This window comes from Herpailurus yagouaroundi, unplaced genomic scaffold, assembly GCF_014898765.1.
Source record: "Herpailurus yagouaroundi ecotype Mexico unplaced genomic scaffold, PumYag 198, whole genome shotgun sequence".
NCBI classification, from domain to species: domain Eukaryota; kingdom Metazoa; phylum Chordata; class Mammalia; order Carnivora; family Felidae; genus Herpailurus; species Herpailurus yagouaroundi.
This window is the reverse complement of record NW_024412429.1, coordinates 35,099,118-35,114,297: the sequence shown is the minus strand read 5'-3', so window position 1 is coordinate 35,114,297 and position 15,180 is coordinate 35,099,118. Positions and strand designations below refer to the sequence as shown.

The 15,180-nt window shown below is 41.4% G+C and overlaps 1 protein-coding gene across 8 annotated transcripts in view; it reads left to right on the top strand.

The window, feature by feature from the left end:
* The window catches only part of L3MBTL3 (L3MBTL histone methyl-lysine binding protein 3), a 127,257-nt gene that overhangs the window by 76,342 nt on the left and 35,735 nt on the right, over window positions 1–15,180 (top strand). For all 8 annotated transcript variants that reach the window (XM_040449230.1, XM_040449228.1, XM_040449231.1 and 5 more), the window contains 2 exons: window positions 4,246–4,360; window positions 5,681–5,783. In XM_040449230.1, coding sequence (XP_040305164.1) covers window positions 4,246–4,360; window positions 5,681–5,783 — 218 coding nt within the window. The remainder of the gene's footprint in view (window positions 1–4,245; window positions 4,361–5,680; window positions 5,784–15,180) is intronic.

The window sequence follows — 15,180 nt, the reverse complement described above, 5'->3', positions numbered from 1 at the left end:
CTGGGCTCGAACTCGCAAACTGCGAGATCATGACCTGAGCCGAAGTTGGACGCTTAACCAACTGAGCCACCCAGATGCCCCACGAAAGATGAAGGTTTAAATCAATTATTTCATCTGAGCTTCTACAGTGAGAATTTCGATTAGGATTAATATCAATGTTTGCATATATTAATTTTTACATAATTTCAAATAGCATTTTAAGTGTATTTGGTACTTCTCAGAATTTTATTGTTACCTCTGTTCATAATATCTAAACTAAATTTTATCTCTGAAATTGAACCCTTAAACTATTATAGTTCTCCAGATTGTCTACCAACCTAGATTATAGAAGGTATTAGATTTATCTATAGTATCTAAAGTGTATTAATCCTAGATAGATGACTTCTCATTGCCAAACTGAGATGTCAGTTTTAATGAAAACTAGGAAACATTGTGGCATCATCACCAGATATGATAGATCTACCATAAACATTTTTAAAGGTATGTGTGAGGAAACTTTAAAAATAATCCTTTTATTTATGATGATATCAACAGTTTTAGGGACTATATCGATGTACAATAATGTACTATTTATATACATTGGATGCAGAACCAATTGAACCCCCAGAAAAGTTGGATGCAGAACAGATTGAGCCCCCCAGGTGCCCCAGTAGTATACAATTTGATATCCATGGGTCTCAGTTCTGAGTGCACACCAGAGTTACTTACAAGTTGAGTAAACGACCTCTGTGTGCATAGAACCCAAACCAAAGCTGTGGATTAAAATCTCCTAGGTAAGCTCAGCACTTTTTTTTTCTTTTTCCTTTATTCTTCCTTTTCATCATAGGTAATTCTGAAATGTATCTGGGGTGGAAAACCATTTATTTCTTAGGACTGAGTATGTTTGCTGTAGGAAGATACCTAATTTTTAAAAATTTAGCGGTTTATATACAACAAATGGAACATAGATTATGTGAGCATTGATTCCAATATAAAAGAAATGGAATTTAGGAATAGTAAGATTGGAAAACATGAGAGTTTCACATTTCTAGTAAAATAATCACTTGATTAGCTGAGAATTAGAACATTTAAAACTTACTAAACACTCTAAGTTGTGTCTGCTCGTTTATTGATGGCATTGATAGCATAAATGGATATTTTTACAAAATTATCATGAATGTCATTCTCACTGTTAGTTGAACACTGTTTTTGATCAGGGGAAAGGAAAGGGTTACTTTGAGTTAAGCACTTTTTTTTTTTTATTTTCAAGTGTTTATTTTTGAGAGAGAGAGAGAGAGAGAGTGTGAGCAGGGGAGGGTCAGGGAGACAGGGAGATACAGAATCCGAAGCAGGCTCCAGGCTCCGAGCTGTCAGCACAGAGCCCGACACGGAGCTCGAACCCATGAACCGCGAGATCATGACCTGAGCCAAAGTCTGATGCTTAACCAACTTAGCCACCCCAGCGCCCCTAAGTACTTTTCTGTAAGTGCTGCTTTTATATTCAGTGTATGGGAAGATGATCAATTTTATTTGGGTCCTTGAATTTTAGGTTTGGTTACTCCTCCTAACTAGCTGTGTGAACTCTTCTTCTCTTTAAGATAATACATGTGGTTTCTTCCAGGTGTGGAATTCAGTGGGCTTTGATTCTAGGATTAATTGATTTCTAAGCTTGAGAAAGTGGATTCATTGCAAAGGATGTTATTTAAAAATTTTTTTTTTTTAACGTTTATTTATTTTTGAGACAGAGAGAGACAGAGCATGAACGGGGGAGGGTCAGAGAGAGGGAGACACGGAATCTGAAACAGGCTCCAGGCTCTGAGCGGTCAGCACAGAGCGCGACGCGGGGCTCGAACTCACGGAGTGTGAGATCGTGACCTGAGCCGAAGTCGCCGCTTAACCGACTGAGCCACCCAAGCGCCCCCAAAGGATGTTATTTTAAATACACACACACACACACACACACACACACACACACACACACACACTTTAACAACTCTGTTCTATTCTGTCATACAAACATGCCATAATTTAGTTAGCCAGTCTCCTCATGGTAGATACTCGTTGTTTTCTACTACAATGAGTTGGGTTATTGAGGTTATTAAGTCAAAAGTGATATATTTTAGGTGACTGTTGTTGCAAATAACTCTCTAGAAATACTTGCCAGTTAATACTTCTGTCAGCAGTCCTTGAGAAAGCTTTTTATGCTCATACTCACCAGCTCTGGGAATCACCAAGATGGAACATTTTTGGCAGGTTGAAAGAATTGCATCTTGTGGTTTTAATTTGTAGGGTTTTTTTTAGTTATAAGTGAAATTGATTATCATTTTATGTTTTACTAATCATTTATATTTAGTTTCTTATTTATGAGCAATTTATATCTATTTTTCATCTTTCTATTGGGCTTTTAATCTTCTTATGTTGATATACGATATTTGGATAAATTAAAGAACAGAGTACATTGTGACATATATAATAACTGTGTTTTTCAAGTTTCTCATGGATCTTCCTCCTTTTCTGTGGTAACATTTGCCACTGTGAAGTTTTAAATGTTCATGTAGTCAGGGGCGCCCAGATGGCTCAGTCAGTTAAGTGTCCGACTTCAGCTCAGGTCATGATCTCATGGTTCATGAGTTCAAGCCCCACCTCAGGCTCTGTGCTGACAGCTCAGAGCCTGGAGCCTGCTTTGAATTCTGTGTCTCCCTCTCTCTCTGCCCCTTCCCCACTCACGCTCTGTCTCTCCCTCTCAAAAACAAATAGACATTAAAAAAATTTTTTTTCAATGTTCCTGTAGTCAAATTGAACAGTCTTTTATGAGTTTTGAATTTGGTATCTTGCCTACCATGGTCTCCTACTCTGAGATTACATATACATTCACTCCTGCATTGTTCTGGAACTTTTATTCAGTTTTACACGTTTGTATTTTTTATCTATCTGGCATCTGTTGTCTTGTTAGTAAGGGATTCACAGACTTAAAAAGGTCTAGCTGGCAAATTTGATGTAATAGTGAAATATATATAGCCTTTCAGTATATCCTTTCATCCTAAAAAATAAAATACATGTAATACTTAAAAGACACATAGCTGATCCTTAGTGACCCTGCCTGAAAGACCAATGGCTCTTTCACACGGTGGCTGGTAAAGATGGCTCCGACCACCATATAAAACGTCTTCGAGAGATACTGTAATTATTTGAGAGAAAAAAATGATACTTAGACATGCATTTGATGAAGAGATATTTTATAAACCAGGTGTATTTCTAATAGGACATTGAGTTTGTTTAAACAGACTTAAAAATATATTTTTTTAATGTTTATTCCTTTTTGAGAGAGAGAGAGAGAGAGAGAGAGAGAGAGAGAGAGAGAGAGAGAGAGAGAGAACAAACAGGGTGGGGTGGTGGGTATAGAGAGAGAGGGAGACGCAGAATCCAAAGCAGGCTCCAGGCTCCGTACTGTCAGCACAGAGCCTAATGCCAGCTCGAACTCACAGACCATGAGATCCTGACCAGAGCCAAAGTCAACCACCCAGGCGCCCCTGTTTAAACAGCCTTTTCTTATGTGGATCCTGAGAAACTTAACAGGAACCCATGGGGGAGGGGGAGGAAGGGAAAAAAAAAAAAAAGAGTTTAGAGTGAGAGAGAGCCAAAGCATAAGAGACTCTTAAAAACTGAGAACAAACTGAGGGTTGATGGGGGGTGGGCGGGGGGGTGGGGGGGGTGATGGGTATTGAGGAGGGCACCTTTTGGGATGAGCACTGGGTGTTGTATGGAAACCAATTTGACAATAAACTTCATATATTGAAAAAAATAAAAATAAAAAAAAATAAAGAGCCTTTTTAGCATAATTCTGGGAGAGTTGACATTTAAGTGAAAGGTACTCCTGCCTTTCTCCTCTCCACTCCCATCCTCCCTCCCTTCCTGATTTATTCGTTATTTAAGTAATATTTATTGGCTCTTTGGTGTGGCTCATATGAAGACGTTATGTACTCATAACTCGTGTGTGTGTGTTGGAAGACACACATATCTATAAAAGTACCGCTGGAATGATGTCTTTGGCAAGACATTTATTGATGAACAGATCATTTGAAGATAGGTCGAAAGTCCCTTTTTTGGCATAGGGGAAATGAAGCAATTTAAATAAATTTTTAAAAAATGTTATTTGGTATTGAATCTACATACTTTAGAAGAAAATAAAAATGGTTACATGGTGGCTAGAACTTTAATGGTAGGAATTTTCTATGAATTGTACTGGTAATTTCCTTTTGTTTCCAGGTTCACTTTGACGGCTGGAACAGCTGCTATGATTACTGGGTAGATGCGGATTGCCCTGATATTCACCCTGTGGGCTGGTGTTCAAAAACCGGGCATCCTCTTCAGCCTCCTTTGAGTAAGAGACGCAAGGATAACTTAAATTGAATGTTTCCATTTTCTTATGTAGGGTGCTTAATATTTTCTTTGCTCCTATCATTTTCTTTCTACTGTTTTCTCTCCTGTACGTTTGTTCTCCATGAATCCTGTTCTTCTTCCCACATTTTCCATTATGTGGTAGTCACAAAAACATAAAAGAAAAAAAAATAATGTGTGAAAAGCACAGTTTATGTAGATTTTTAAACTTTTATTTAGAAGGACTCATCACCTTTCAAAATTGGTACTGAATTTTTGGAAGACAGTTCTCTTAGGCTATTAAAGTCTAATGTATCAGTAGTGAGTGGCTTTATACTGTAGTTTTGCAAAATGTTACCATTGGGAGAAACTGGACAGAGTGTAAAAGGGCTCTCCCTATCTATTGTTGCTTAAAACTGCATGTGATTTACAGTAACCTCATTGCAGAGTCCCTTTAAGTTCAATTTTTTTTTTTTAATGTGCACTGGGAATTTGACATACTATGATTTCAACTTTGAAGGAAAGCATATACATTGTAGCAGAAAATATGTAGAAATTACAGTAGATTATCGTGGGGTTTTTAAAAGTTTAGTGTGCAGTCCCCTGTTTTAGTGGCTTCACTTGTTTCCAGGTTCATGTACAAGCTGCATAAAAGTAAAGAAATCCACATGCATGCTGTTTGTTGCAGTATATTTAAAATAACAAACCTTGGAAACAAAGATTAGTTAAATTCTGGTGCACTCATGATACAGACACTGTGCAACAATCATAAAGAATATTATCATTGAGATGGAAAGATTTTTAAGACATGAAGTTAAAGACCAAAGAAAAAAATGTTTCAGAATAGTGCACATTGGTGCTATCCCTTGTATGCGACAAAATGATACAAGACCAAAGACTTGATACATGTGTATATATATATTCATAGAGGTATATATGGGAATGCTTAGAACAGAGTCTAGCACATTACACAGGGACATAAGTGGTCAGCATAAGGGAGCATTATAAAACACGGAGGGGGTAGCATGTTTGAAATTTTCAGTGTACAAGTATTCGTAAACTAATTATGTTATTTACTTGAAGATCGTTTAGCATCTCCTCATTAATTCACAATTAGGTATTTCTGGAATTTATAGCCTTGATAGAGGGTTAGATCAAAGTGTACCATTTCGCTGTTGAAGAAAGATCAATAGTGTGAACAAAAGCATAGGGAAAAATCTTTAAAGACTTTTAAGATATTTGTAATTTTTGTTTCACAGCCTTTGGTTAACTTTATGCCCCTTCCTTTCTCTTCTCGCTTTTTCTTCCCCTTGCTTTCTTATAGGCTCCTTAGAATTAATGGAAGCTTCAGAACATGGCGGATGTTCAACCCCAGGATGTAAAGGGATTGGTCATTTTAAGAGAGTGAGACACCTGGGCCCTCACAGGTATGTGGTGCTGCCACTGAAGTGGGAATTCCTTACGTGGCCAGATAGAGAGTGCCTGTCCCACCTGTGTATAAGATCGTGGTTTCCATGATGCTAAATACATGTGAGGTAGTTTTCTATTAAAAAAAAAAAATGTGGTTACCATGGTGATCCTGGAAAAACGAGGAGTATGTCTTTAGTTAAGTGTTTCTGGGAGAAAATGCATTCACAGTTTAAAATAGGTTCGCTCTAGCTATTTGCCTTTTCTTGATAGCCAGACTAGTTGTATAGATACTTACCTTCTGAAAGAGTCACTCTGGGTTGACCGTTAATAATGAGAAGAGGGCAGGCCCTGTTTGGTAAAATCTGGTATGATTGGGGGACGCAACAGTTTGAATAATGAGGGTTGAGATTATCACAGATTATCAGCACAGATCACAAGAAGCACAGATATGAGTAGTCAAACTATGCACTGATTCAAAACAATATTTTTCACTATTTTTCTCTGACCCCCTCAGGAACTTCAAAAAGAAACCAAATTTATACATTAGAAATTTGATGTACTGTTTAGGCAATGTGGGGGTCCTTGCAGACATTTTAAAATATATTACTGAACACTGAGGTTTTCAAGGAACAAAAGCATCACCTGTTTAGAGATGTGTTAAAATAATCCTTTGTCAGTGTAAATGTTCTAACTGCAAGTTAATTGGATTGCCTAGTGAAGAAGGGGATCCCTTGTTTATCTAGTTTGTGCCCATTGTGAATCCAGGTCTTTTGAAAAATCTGAAGATTGTGCTGCCTGTGCCTCCAGGAGTTCATAGGAATTGTAAAATGGGTGTAATTATTTTCTCCTCTTTCTTTATTTCATCTCTGCATCCTCAAATATTGCTTATCTTCCTTCTGCAACACTCCTTGTGGGGTTTATATGGGATTCAGTCTGTTCCAGAGTAAATAGTGTGAACATAGGGTGCTGATTACATTTGCAGATATCCATTTAAAAATCCCTTCCAGGGGGCGCCTGGGTGGCGCAGTCGGTTAAGCGTCCGACTTCAGCCAGGTCACGATCTCGCGGTCCTGGAGCCTGTTTCCGATTCTGTGTCTCCCTCTCTCTCTGCCCCTCCCCCGTTCATGCTCTGTCTCTCTCTGTCCCAAAAATAAATAAAAACGTTGAAAGGAAAAAAAAAATTAAAAAAAAAATCAAAAAAAAAATCCCTTTCAGTGTTTGTATAACTGCAAACCTGGAGTTACATGATTAGTTGGAAGAGTGTTAAAAATGTCGTGTCTTAAAAGTTTGTTCAGTATTGCTGAGTGAAGGTGGCTGGATTATTTTCAGACATGTTTTAAGTCTACATGCCAGAAATAACTCATTAGCATGCTAAATTTCCATTATATACTAATAAATTATTTCCTGCAGTAAATACTTTTGAGTTTTTTTCAATAATAACTCATGTTTATTGAGCATGTATTTACTCCACACGGCATATTGCTCTAATTGTTTTATAAGTATGAATAACCTTCAAAAAACCCCTATTAGTTTTAGTATTATTTTCTTCTGATTTTTTTTTATGTTCATTTATTTGTTTTGAGAGAGAGAGAGTGCTTGTGTGTGCAGTGGAGAGGGGCAGAGAGAGGGAGGGAGAGGGAGAATCTCAAGTAGGCTCTGCGCCCACAGCACAGAGCTTGATGTGAAGCTAGAGCTCACAACTGCGAGATCATGACCTGAGCCGAGATGAAGAAGTCATACAGAGAAAGACAGATACCGTATGTTTTCACTCTTGTGTGTATCCTGAGAAACTTAACAGAAAACCATGGGGGAGGGGAAGGAAAAAAAAAGTTAGAGAGGGAGAGAGCCAAACCATAAGAGACTCTTAAAACTGAGAATATGGGGCACCTGGGTGGCTCAGTCGGTTAAGCGTCCGACTTCAGCTCAGGTCATGATCTTGCGGTTTGTGGGTTCAAGCCCCGCGTCGGGTTCTGTGCTGACAGCTCAGAGCCTGGAGCCTGCTTCAGATTCTGTGTCTCCCTTTCTCTCTGCCCCTCCCCCACTCACACTCTGTCTCTCTCTCGAAAAAAAATAAATAAACATTAAAATTAAAAAAACAAAACAAAGCTGAGAACAATCTGAGGGTTGTTGGGGAGTGGGAGGGAGGAGAGGGTGGGTGATGGGCATTGAGGAGGGCACCTGTTGGGATGAGCACTGGGTGTTGTATGGAAACCAACTTGAAAATAAATTTCATATAAAAAAAAAAAAAGTCGGATGCTGAACTGACTGAGCCACCCAGGGGTGCCTTTTCCAAATTTCGATGAGGCCACTGTGGCACTGGAGAGACAGCTGGTGTGAGGGGAACAGGGAATAGCACCCAGTCTATCTGTGCTGTTGACCACTGCCCTCTGGCTGTCTCACAAGGAACTGCTCCATGAATTAGTTATAGACCCAACATTCAAAGAACTCCAGGACTAATGGAAATATGAAAGCTACACAGAATTTAATTTAAACATAAGATACAAAGCAGTAACTAATATTGGACCTTTGTCAAATGTACCTTTCTACTGCACAACCCCAAGATGTTCATTGGAGTGAAGGTAGTTTGCTTAAATTATGAAGGAAAAGAATAAAGAAGTCTTAAAATTGCATGAAAATTGAGATCACGCTATTGGGGTTCAGTTGAAAATTACAAAAAGAATTGTTTTGGCCTTCTGGGAAGGAAACCCACCGTGCAGCAATGTCCATCATCTCTTTAGTAGTGCTTTAGGTCTGAGCAGAGAGGTTTGCTGTCACGGCAGGGTCTTTGGTGACAATCCTGTCCCCTGCCTGATGGACTGGCGCTCATTATGGCCACCTTTTCCCAACTGTGCCACTGACCTCTGGGGGTTCCTCAGCTGGGCCACAGCCATTTCACAAAGTTTAAGTGATTATGTTTGGAGCATTTCTTCAGAGATATGCAGTATTGTATTTGTTAAAAGAAGGGGGAAATTACAAGGAGAATCATGGAAGATTTTTATGGAGAAATGTGGTAATGAAACCTTTCAGCGGGGGCACCTGGGTGGCTCAGTCAGTTAAGCATTCAACTCTTGATATCAATTCCGGTCATGACCTCATAGTTGTGAGATATAGCCCCACATCGGGCTCTGCACTGAGTGAGGAGCCTGTTTGGGATTCTCTCTCTCCCTCTCTCTGCCCCTCCCCAACTTGCACTCTGTCTCAAAAGAAAACAATCAACATTAAAGAAAAAGAAACCATTCAGTGGAATTGGAACCAGTCCTTCTTCCACTCAAAGAAGAAGTCATGGCTTCAAAGACATGTGTTGATAAAGAAGCAGCATTTGTTTCTGTGCCATACGGAGGGCGCAACTAGCAGTTCTGTGGGTGAGTCCAGGCCAGAGTTATTGGTTGACAAGAGCCTCGGGATGCCGTTCAAAGCACCCAACAACCATTGTCAGGTCCTGCTGCATCGTCTCTTCCATTTTTCTTGGCCCTTTCAGCTGGCTCTCCTGAGTCTCCCTGGCTGTGCTGTCCGGTTTACAACACTCAGAGCTCTGTATGTGGAAGGATATTAATCCTTCACAGGCACAGCTGGTTTTCCATTTCATTAGTAGACTGTGGAAGAGCTGCAACATCATGGATATTCTTTGAAAGGTTCATTTCACTGGCACTTATTTTTGTCCTTGCTGAGAATGCTGTGTTTAGGAAAACATAATGAGAAAATTCTCTTTGGATTAATTTACTGAGAAACTACATAAATCAAAACATGCATTCTTTGCTTAGATAACAAGGAAAGTTGCTCTTTTAGCAAGAATAATCCATTTTATCAACACGTAAGCAAAAGGCTATGTTTTGACTAGCAGTTGTTGTTTGCCTCTCTGAAAAATTATAATAGTTGAATTTGACGTAAGAGGTGTTAGAAATAGAACATGTGTCTCGGCAGTGAAATTTGAGAGTGTTATGTTTTCAGATGTTGAAATGTAAATAATCAGTGAGTGAGTTGAATGTGGACATTATTCTTATCCCCAGGGATATTCAGTAGTCAGATTGCTTACTCCTGTCTCTAGCAAGGGAGCATCAATCTGGGTTTTATCATGGTGTTTCCCTTTGGTGATTCATTCATTTGGGCTACTGAAAGGTCAAAGAATGGGAAGTGATGAAAAGAGAACTAACATTGGGGCGCCTGGGTGGCGCAGTCGGTTAAGCGTCCGACTTCAGCCAGGTCACGATCTCGCAGTCCGTGAGTTCGAGCCCCGCGTCGGGCTCTGGGCTGATGGCTCGGAGCCTGGAGCCTGTTTCCGATTCTGTGTCTCCCTCTCTCTCTGCCCCTCCCCCATTCATGCTCTGTCTCTCTCTGTCCCAAAAATAAATAAACGTTGAAAAAAAAAAATTAAAAAAAAAAAAGAAAAGAGAACTAACATTATATGAAAGTAGATATTCTGCATATCTAGTGCCTTCAGAAGTAAATCTTTTCTACATAAGATTTGATCTTGGAGAAAATAAACAAGAAAAAAAAATGGAGAGTATTTCCAACAGCTTCTAAAAGGTACTGGTAAAGTCCATGGAAAGTTTTAAAAGTTAGTACCTTTGGACACACACCTGCACACTCTAAACAGCATATTATTTCAGCATCCATCCATCCATGCATCGAACATACACTTACTGAGTGCCTGCTTCGTGTCAGTGCTCAGTTAGGTGACGGGCTGCACAGAGGGAGGGTCCCTACCTCTAAGGAGGCCAGTCTGGCGTAAACAGATTTTTGGAGAGGTGTGACTGGAGTAGCACCCTTTTCCTGTAGGAAGCGGAGAGGCTTCACAAATGAGTCGTGTTACAGAGCTCTTAATGTTGTGGTTTATTTTTACTGATGCACGTTTACCTTGTAGGGGTTAAGTGTTACTCCTCTTCTCCTTTTTGAGTAATCGTAACAGGTGAGGTTCATTGAGGACTTCCTGTGTTCCAGGCTGCGTGCCACACTTACCTGTGTGATCTCACTAAATCCTCACAGCAGCTCTGTGAAGCAGGTACTGTTGTCATCTCTGGTTTACCAGTGAAGACACAGGTTTGGAATCGTTACGTGCACACCCAAGGGTCAGACAGTGGCAGAACCAGGATTCGACCCAGGCTTGTGTGGCTCTTAAGTCTCTACTTGTAACTCCTGGACTCTCGCGTAAAGCACAGGGGCCTGATAGAGCCTGCCTCATGTTTTTTACAGGTTTTTGTCATGACAGAGTGTGACAATGACTATGCGATCATTTAGAAAACCACAGGTGTTACCTAATTGTTTAAATAAACGTATTCACGATGAAAAGGATTTTAAAGGTGACGTGGGGAGCAGTGAAGAAGACAGTCCTTCCACCTTTCTAATAAGCTGGACCCGTCTTTCCTGGGAAAAACTGCCTCCTTAGAGGGACTGGTGGGATATTTGTATGTAGAGCTGACAGGGAATTGTTTGCTAATAGAACAGCATGTACTCTAATTCAATTCGTATGGTAGATAGTTGTGTAATCCTACGTGAATCTCTTCCTCTGCTCCCTGAGGAACTATGTAATGGTAAAGAGTTGCGTGTATATGTATACATGTGTGCACCCATGTATACGTGACATACGCTGCTTAGTACATGAGAAACTGGAGATGATTAGAAGCCTGATGGGAACCCACTGTCTCCACACAAGTTTGATCGGCACTGGTGAGTTGTGAAGTTACTGGCTTTCAAAACTGTATGAACTTTGTAAATGTGAGAACACGGAAACTGGCCAAGAGGTTAAGTATTGGCAGAATACATACTAGCTAGAGGACAGCAGCATCTGGCTAGAAGATGGTACTGAGATGGCTTGGATTGTCACAGATTAAAGATAAGGACATTCTTTGCTATTGCAGGGTACTATCTGCCCCCATCCAGTGTGGCAGGGGACAGCCAGAGTTCAACATCTGACTCTGCCAAGAGCCGATGGACTGACACTGAGCAAGTTCCCTTTTTTAAGCTCCGTTTCTACATCTGCAAAACGATCATTAGACGAGGAGCAGCTTCCTGGGGTTGTGGGAGTTAAGTGAGAAAGTGCAAGAAAAGTGCCTAGCGTGTGTGTGTGATGTGCTCGAGCCGCGGAAATTGCTGCTGTTAGCATCCTCATTTTACGAGTGAGAAGATGGAGCCTCACAAGTTGTGCTTACTCATCAGCCAGGAGTGGATGGAGCAGCAGAGCATGTTTAGACCAGGTTCCTGATTTCTGTCCAGGGCACTGGTCACCCCTCTGGATGGTCATCCCCTATCCCTGGAGCACACTTCAATTGCGTTTTGTGGCATCCCCCCACCCACCTTGTTTTTTATCTTCTCCCGCTTTGGGAACCCACTGGCTTCCCCCTTTATCCCATAGCAGGTGTCCGAATGCTAGGTGCTGAGAGAATGCTGGGTTCGAGAGAAGAGAGGGTGTTAATGTAAAATCGATAACTGATAGATCCTGCCTTGATAGATCCTCCTGACCCATTAGTAAATCCCTGTGTGGAGGGCTGCGATCACTTCCTCTACTTCAGGTTGAGAGTTTCGAATTCCTCTCTGGCCCTAAAAATCAACACAGGCAGATTATGTAGACAGTAAGTCTTCTCCTGGTCTGCAGTCTTGCCAGTCTGTGAGCTGTCCAAGTTTATCTGTGGGGGATCTCAGAGACAGACAGAGAGAGAGAGAGAGAGAGAGAGAGAGAGAGAGATTCTTCCTTCACTTATTCAGCAGATAGGTAAAGGGGCTGTTCTCCTGGATCTTACATTCCAAGACTTGTCAACTATGACTCTAGTCTAGTCTGTAGTTGGGGACGTAGCCCATCTAAGAATACCATGGATCTTCCCAGTGTGGGAGGGGGCGGGGTTAAGAACAGGACTCTCATTTTCCTCGCTTTCTACGTATCTGATAAAACCTTAAGGTAGATGTACAGATAGATATTCAGTAATTGGAAAGCCAGGTGCTTCCCTGTGAGGGAAACATGACGGTTGCAGGATTCTGGGGATAGCAGTATACTGTTTGTTTGCCAAAAGAACTCAAAAGATTTGTATGTGGATTTTTTCCCGCTGTCACAAAATGCTAAGAAGACAAATTTGCAATAAAAATACACAATGTGAAGAAAAAAGAATAGAACAGAGTTAAAGATGACGATGCGAGGCTTGGCTACTATGTTTCCTTTCTCGGGAACAGAGATTTGAGAATAGCGGGAGGAGCTGGCTGTATTTCTTCTCTTTTTTCTTCAGAAGAAGGGAGTTCATCGAAGATGATGAATTTGGTTTTAAATTTTTTTTACGTTTTTATTTATTTTTGAGACAGAGAGAGACAGAGTACGAGCAGGGGAGGGGCAGAGAGAGAAGGAGAGACAGAATCCGAAGCAGGTTCCAGGCTCAGAGCTGTCAGCACAGAGCCCGATGCGGGGCTCGAACTCACGGACTGCGAGATCACGACCTGAGCGGAAGTCGGACGCTTAACCGACTGAGCCACCCAGGCGCCCCAATGATGAATTTGGTTTTAAACGTATTTATTATGAGGCGACCCTGGGACGTTTATATTTGGCCTGAAATCTGTTAAGAGTTTTATTTTTTTTTATGTTCTGTTTTGCCTGAAATCAAGGTAAAAGTAAGGCAGGGCTCCCCCTCCCTCAGGGGAGCCTTGGGGAACAGGGCTTCCTCCCCTTCTTCAGGCCTGTGGCAGTTACAGTGTGGACAGAAAACCCGAAATGTCCCTGAGCGGAGGCTGTCACCTGGGTCTTCCATCAGGACGAGTGATGGGAAGGCAGATCACACCTGCTGTGGAATTGGGGGTTGGGCGGGACATAGAAAACGGCTGAGCGTCTGCGGAGAGAGTGAGGGCCTCAGTCCCAGCAGCCCCATCGTGTGCAGACCGTGTCTGGGAGCAAGTGCTGGCTGGACCTTCCTTCCTGGGCAGGCCTGACAACCCAGCCTTCCTGGAGGCGGTCTGATGCCCTTGCAGTAACTTCACCTCGGCTCAGCGTAGGCAGAATCGGTTTTTGTCGCTTGTGTCCATAAACACTGACTACACATAATCCCACGAAGGGGTCCATGAAGTACTCGAAGGATTATTGTTCCAAAGAGACGTTGGTTGGAGCTGGATTTTCCTTCCCATCACTTCTAAATGAATAAAAATGAGCTACAGTAGTGTGCCCATGCTGAGTAAGACGAATGAAATAGTATGCTTATCTTATTGAGCTACTAAGCACCATGTCTACTTGATTGTTTAATAAACATGCCACCATTCTTGATCTCGTCCCCAAATCTGCCTCTGTCCTCGTCATTCTCATCTCAGGGGGGAAGAAAAAGAAAAGAAAAGGCGTTCCTGTTTCCATCCAGCTCCTCAAGCCAAAATCCTAAAGGCCATTCTTAAATCCTTGTTCGAGGTCCTTCCCTACTTCCCATCTACACACGGGCTCCCTTGAAGGGATCGCAGAGGTACCATGACTGGCCCCTTTGCCTCTGTTTCAGCCACCCAAATCGAAGTCACCATGATATCTTCACTCTTATATCACTTTTCTTGCTCCGATTCTGGACCCTTGAAATCTTCTCTCCACAAAGCATCCTGAGGGATTGTTCTGAATTGCACATCAAATCATATCATTTCCTCATTTGAAGGTCCTCCAGTGGCTTCACCTCAAACTTAAACCAAGCATCGGAACTCCTGACCAGGGCCTACCGGGCCCTACACAATACTTCCCTTGCCTGCCACGAGTGTGTGCCCTCCCTTTGCTCACACACTCGGCCATCGCTGATCTCCCCCCAGGCAGGCCTAGCTCTCCCTGTGTTGGCATTACCCTTGCTGTTTCCTAGAATGCTCTTCCTCTGTGTTGACAGAGCAGGCTTCTTCCTGACCTTGAAGGCACCGCTCAAAGGCTGCTGCTTCACAGAGCCCCTTCCTCCTGTACAGCCCTGTGACCCCTGTGACAGCCCCATGTTCTTTCTTCAGTCATACTCAGTGGCGTTTGTCAGTGTGTAAAGTTGTCTGCTTTATATCTGCAATTGTGTAGCGCCCAACTTCCCCTAGAATATCAGCGACATGAGAGCAGAGATCTTGTCATTGTATTTTACGTTGTGATTCCAGTGCCTAGAAAGATAATTAGCACTTAATAGATACTTGATAAATACTTGTTGAACAAATTAATGAAATAATTAAAGACAAGCCACCTAAGCATTTTAAGCCTTAGTTTGTCTCATGAGAAGCCCTCCTCATAGGGTGTCGTGAAAATTAAGTAAAACACTGAACGGAATGTACTTAGCACAATGCTTGATATATAGTAAGTGCTCCATAAATATTACTAGTTATTTTTTTATTGTTGGGTTAGCACTATACACATTTTTGTCAACACGTGAGCATATGTTATTTATTTTTGTCTTTTGCATAGGTACCAGTGTAGCAGAATGTTTAGTTAAATAAAATTAAGATTGTATTTTA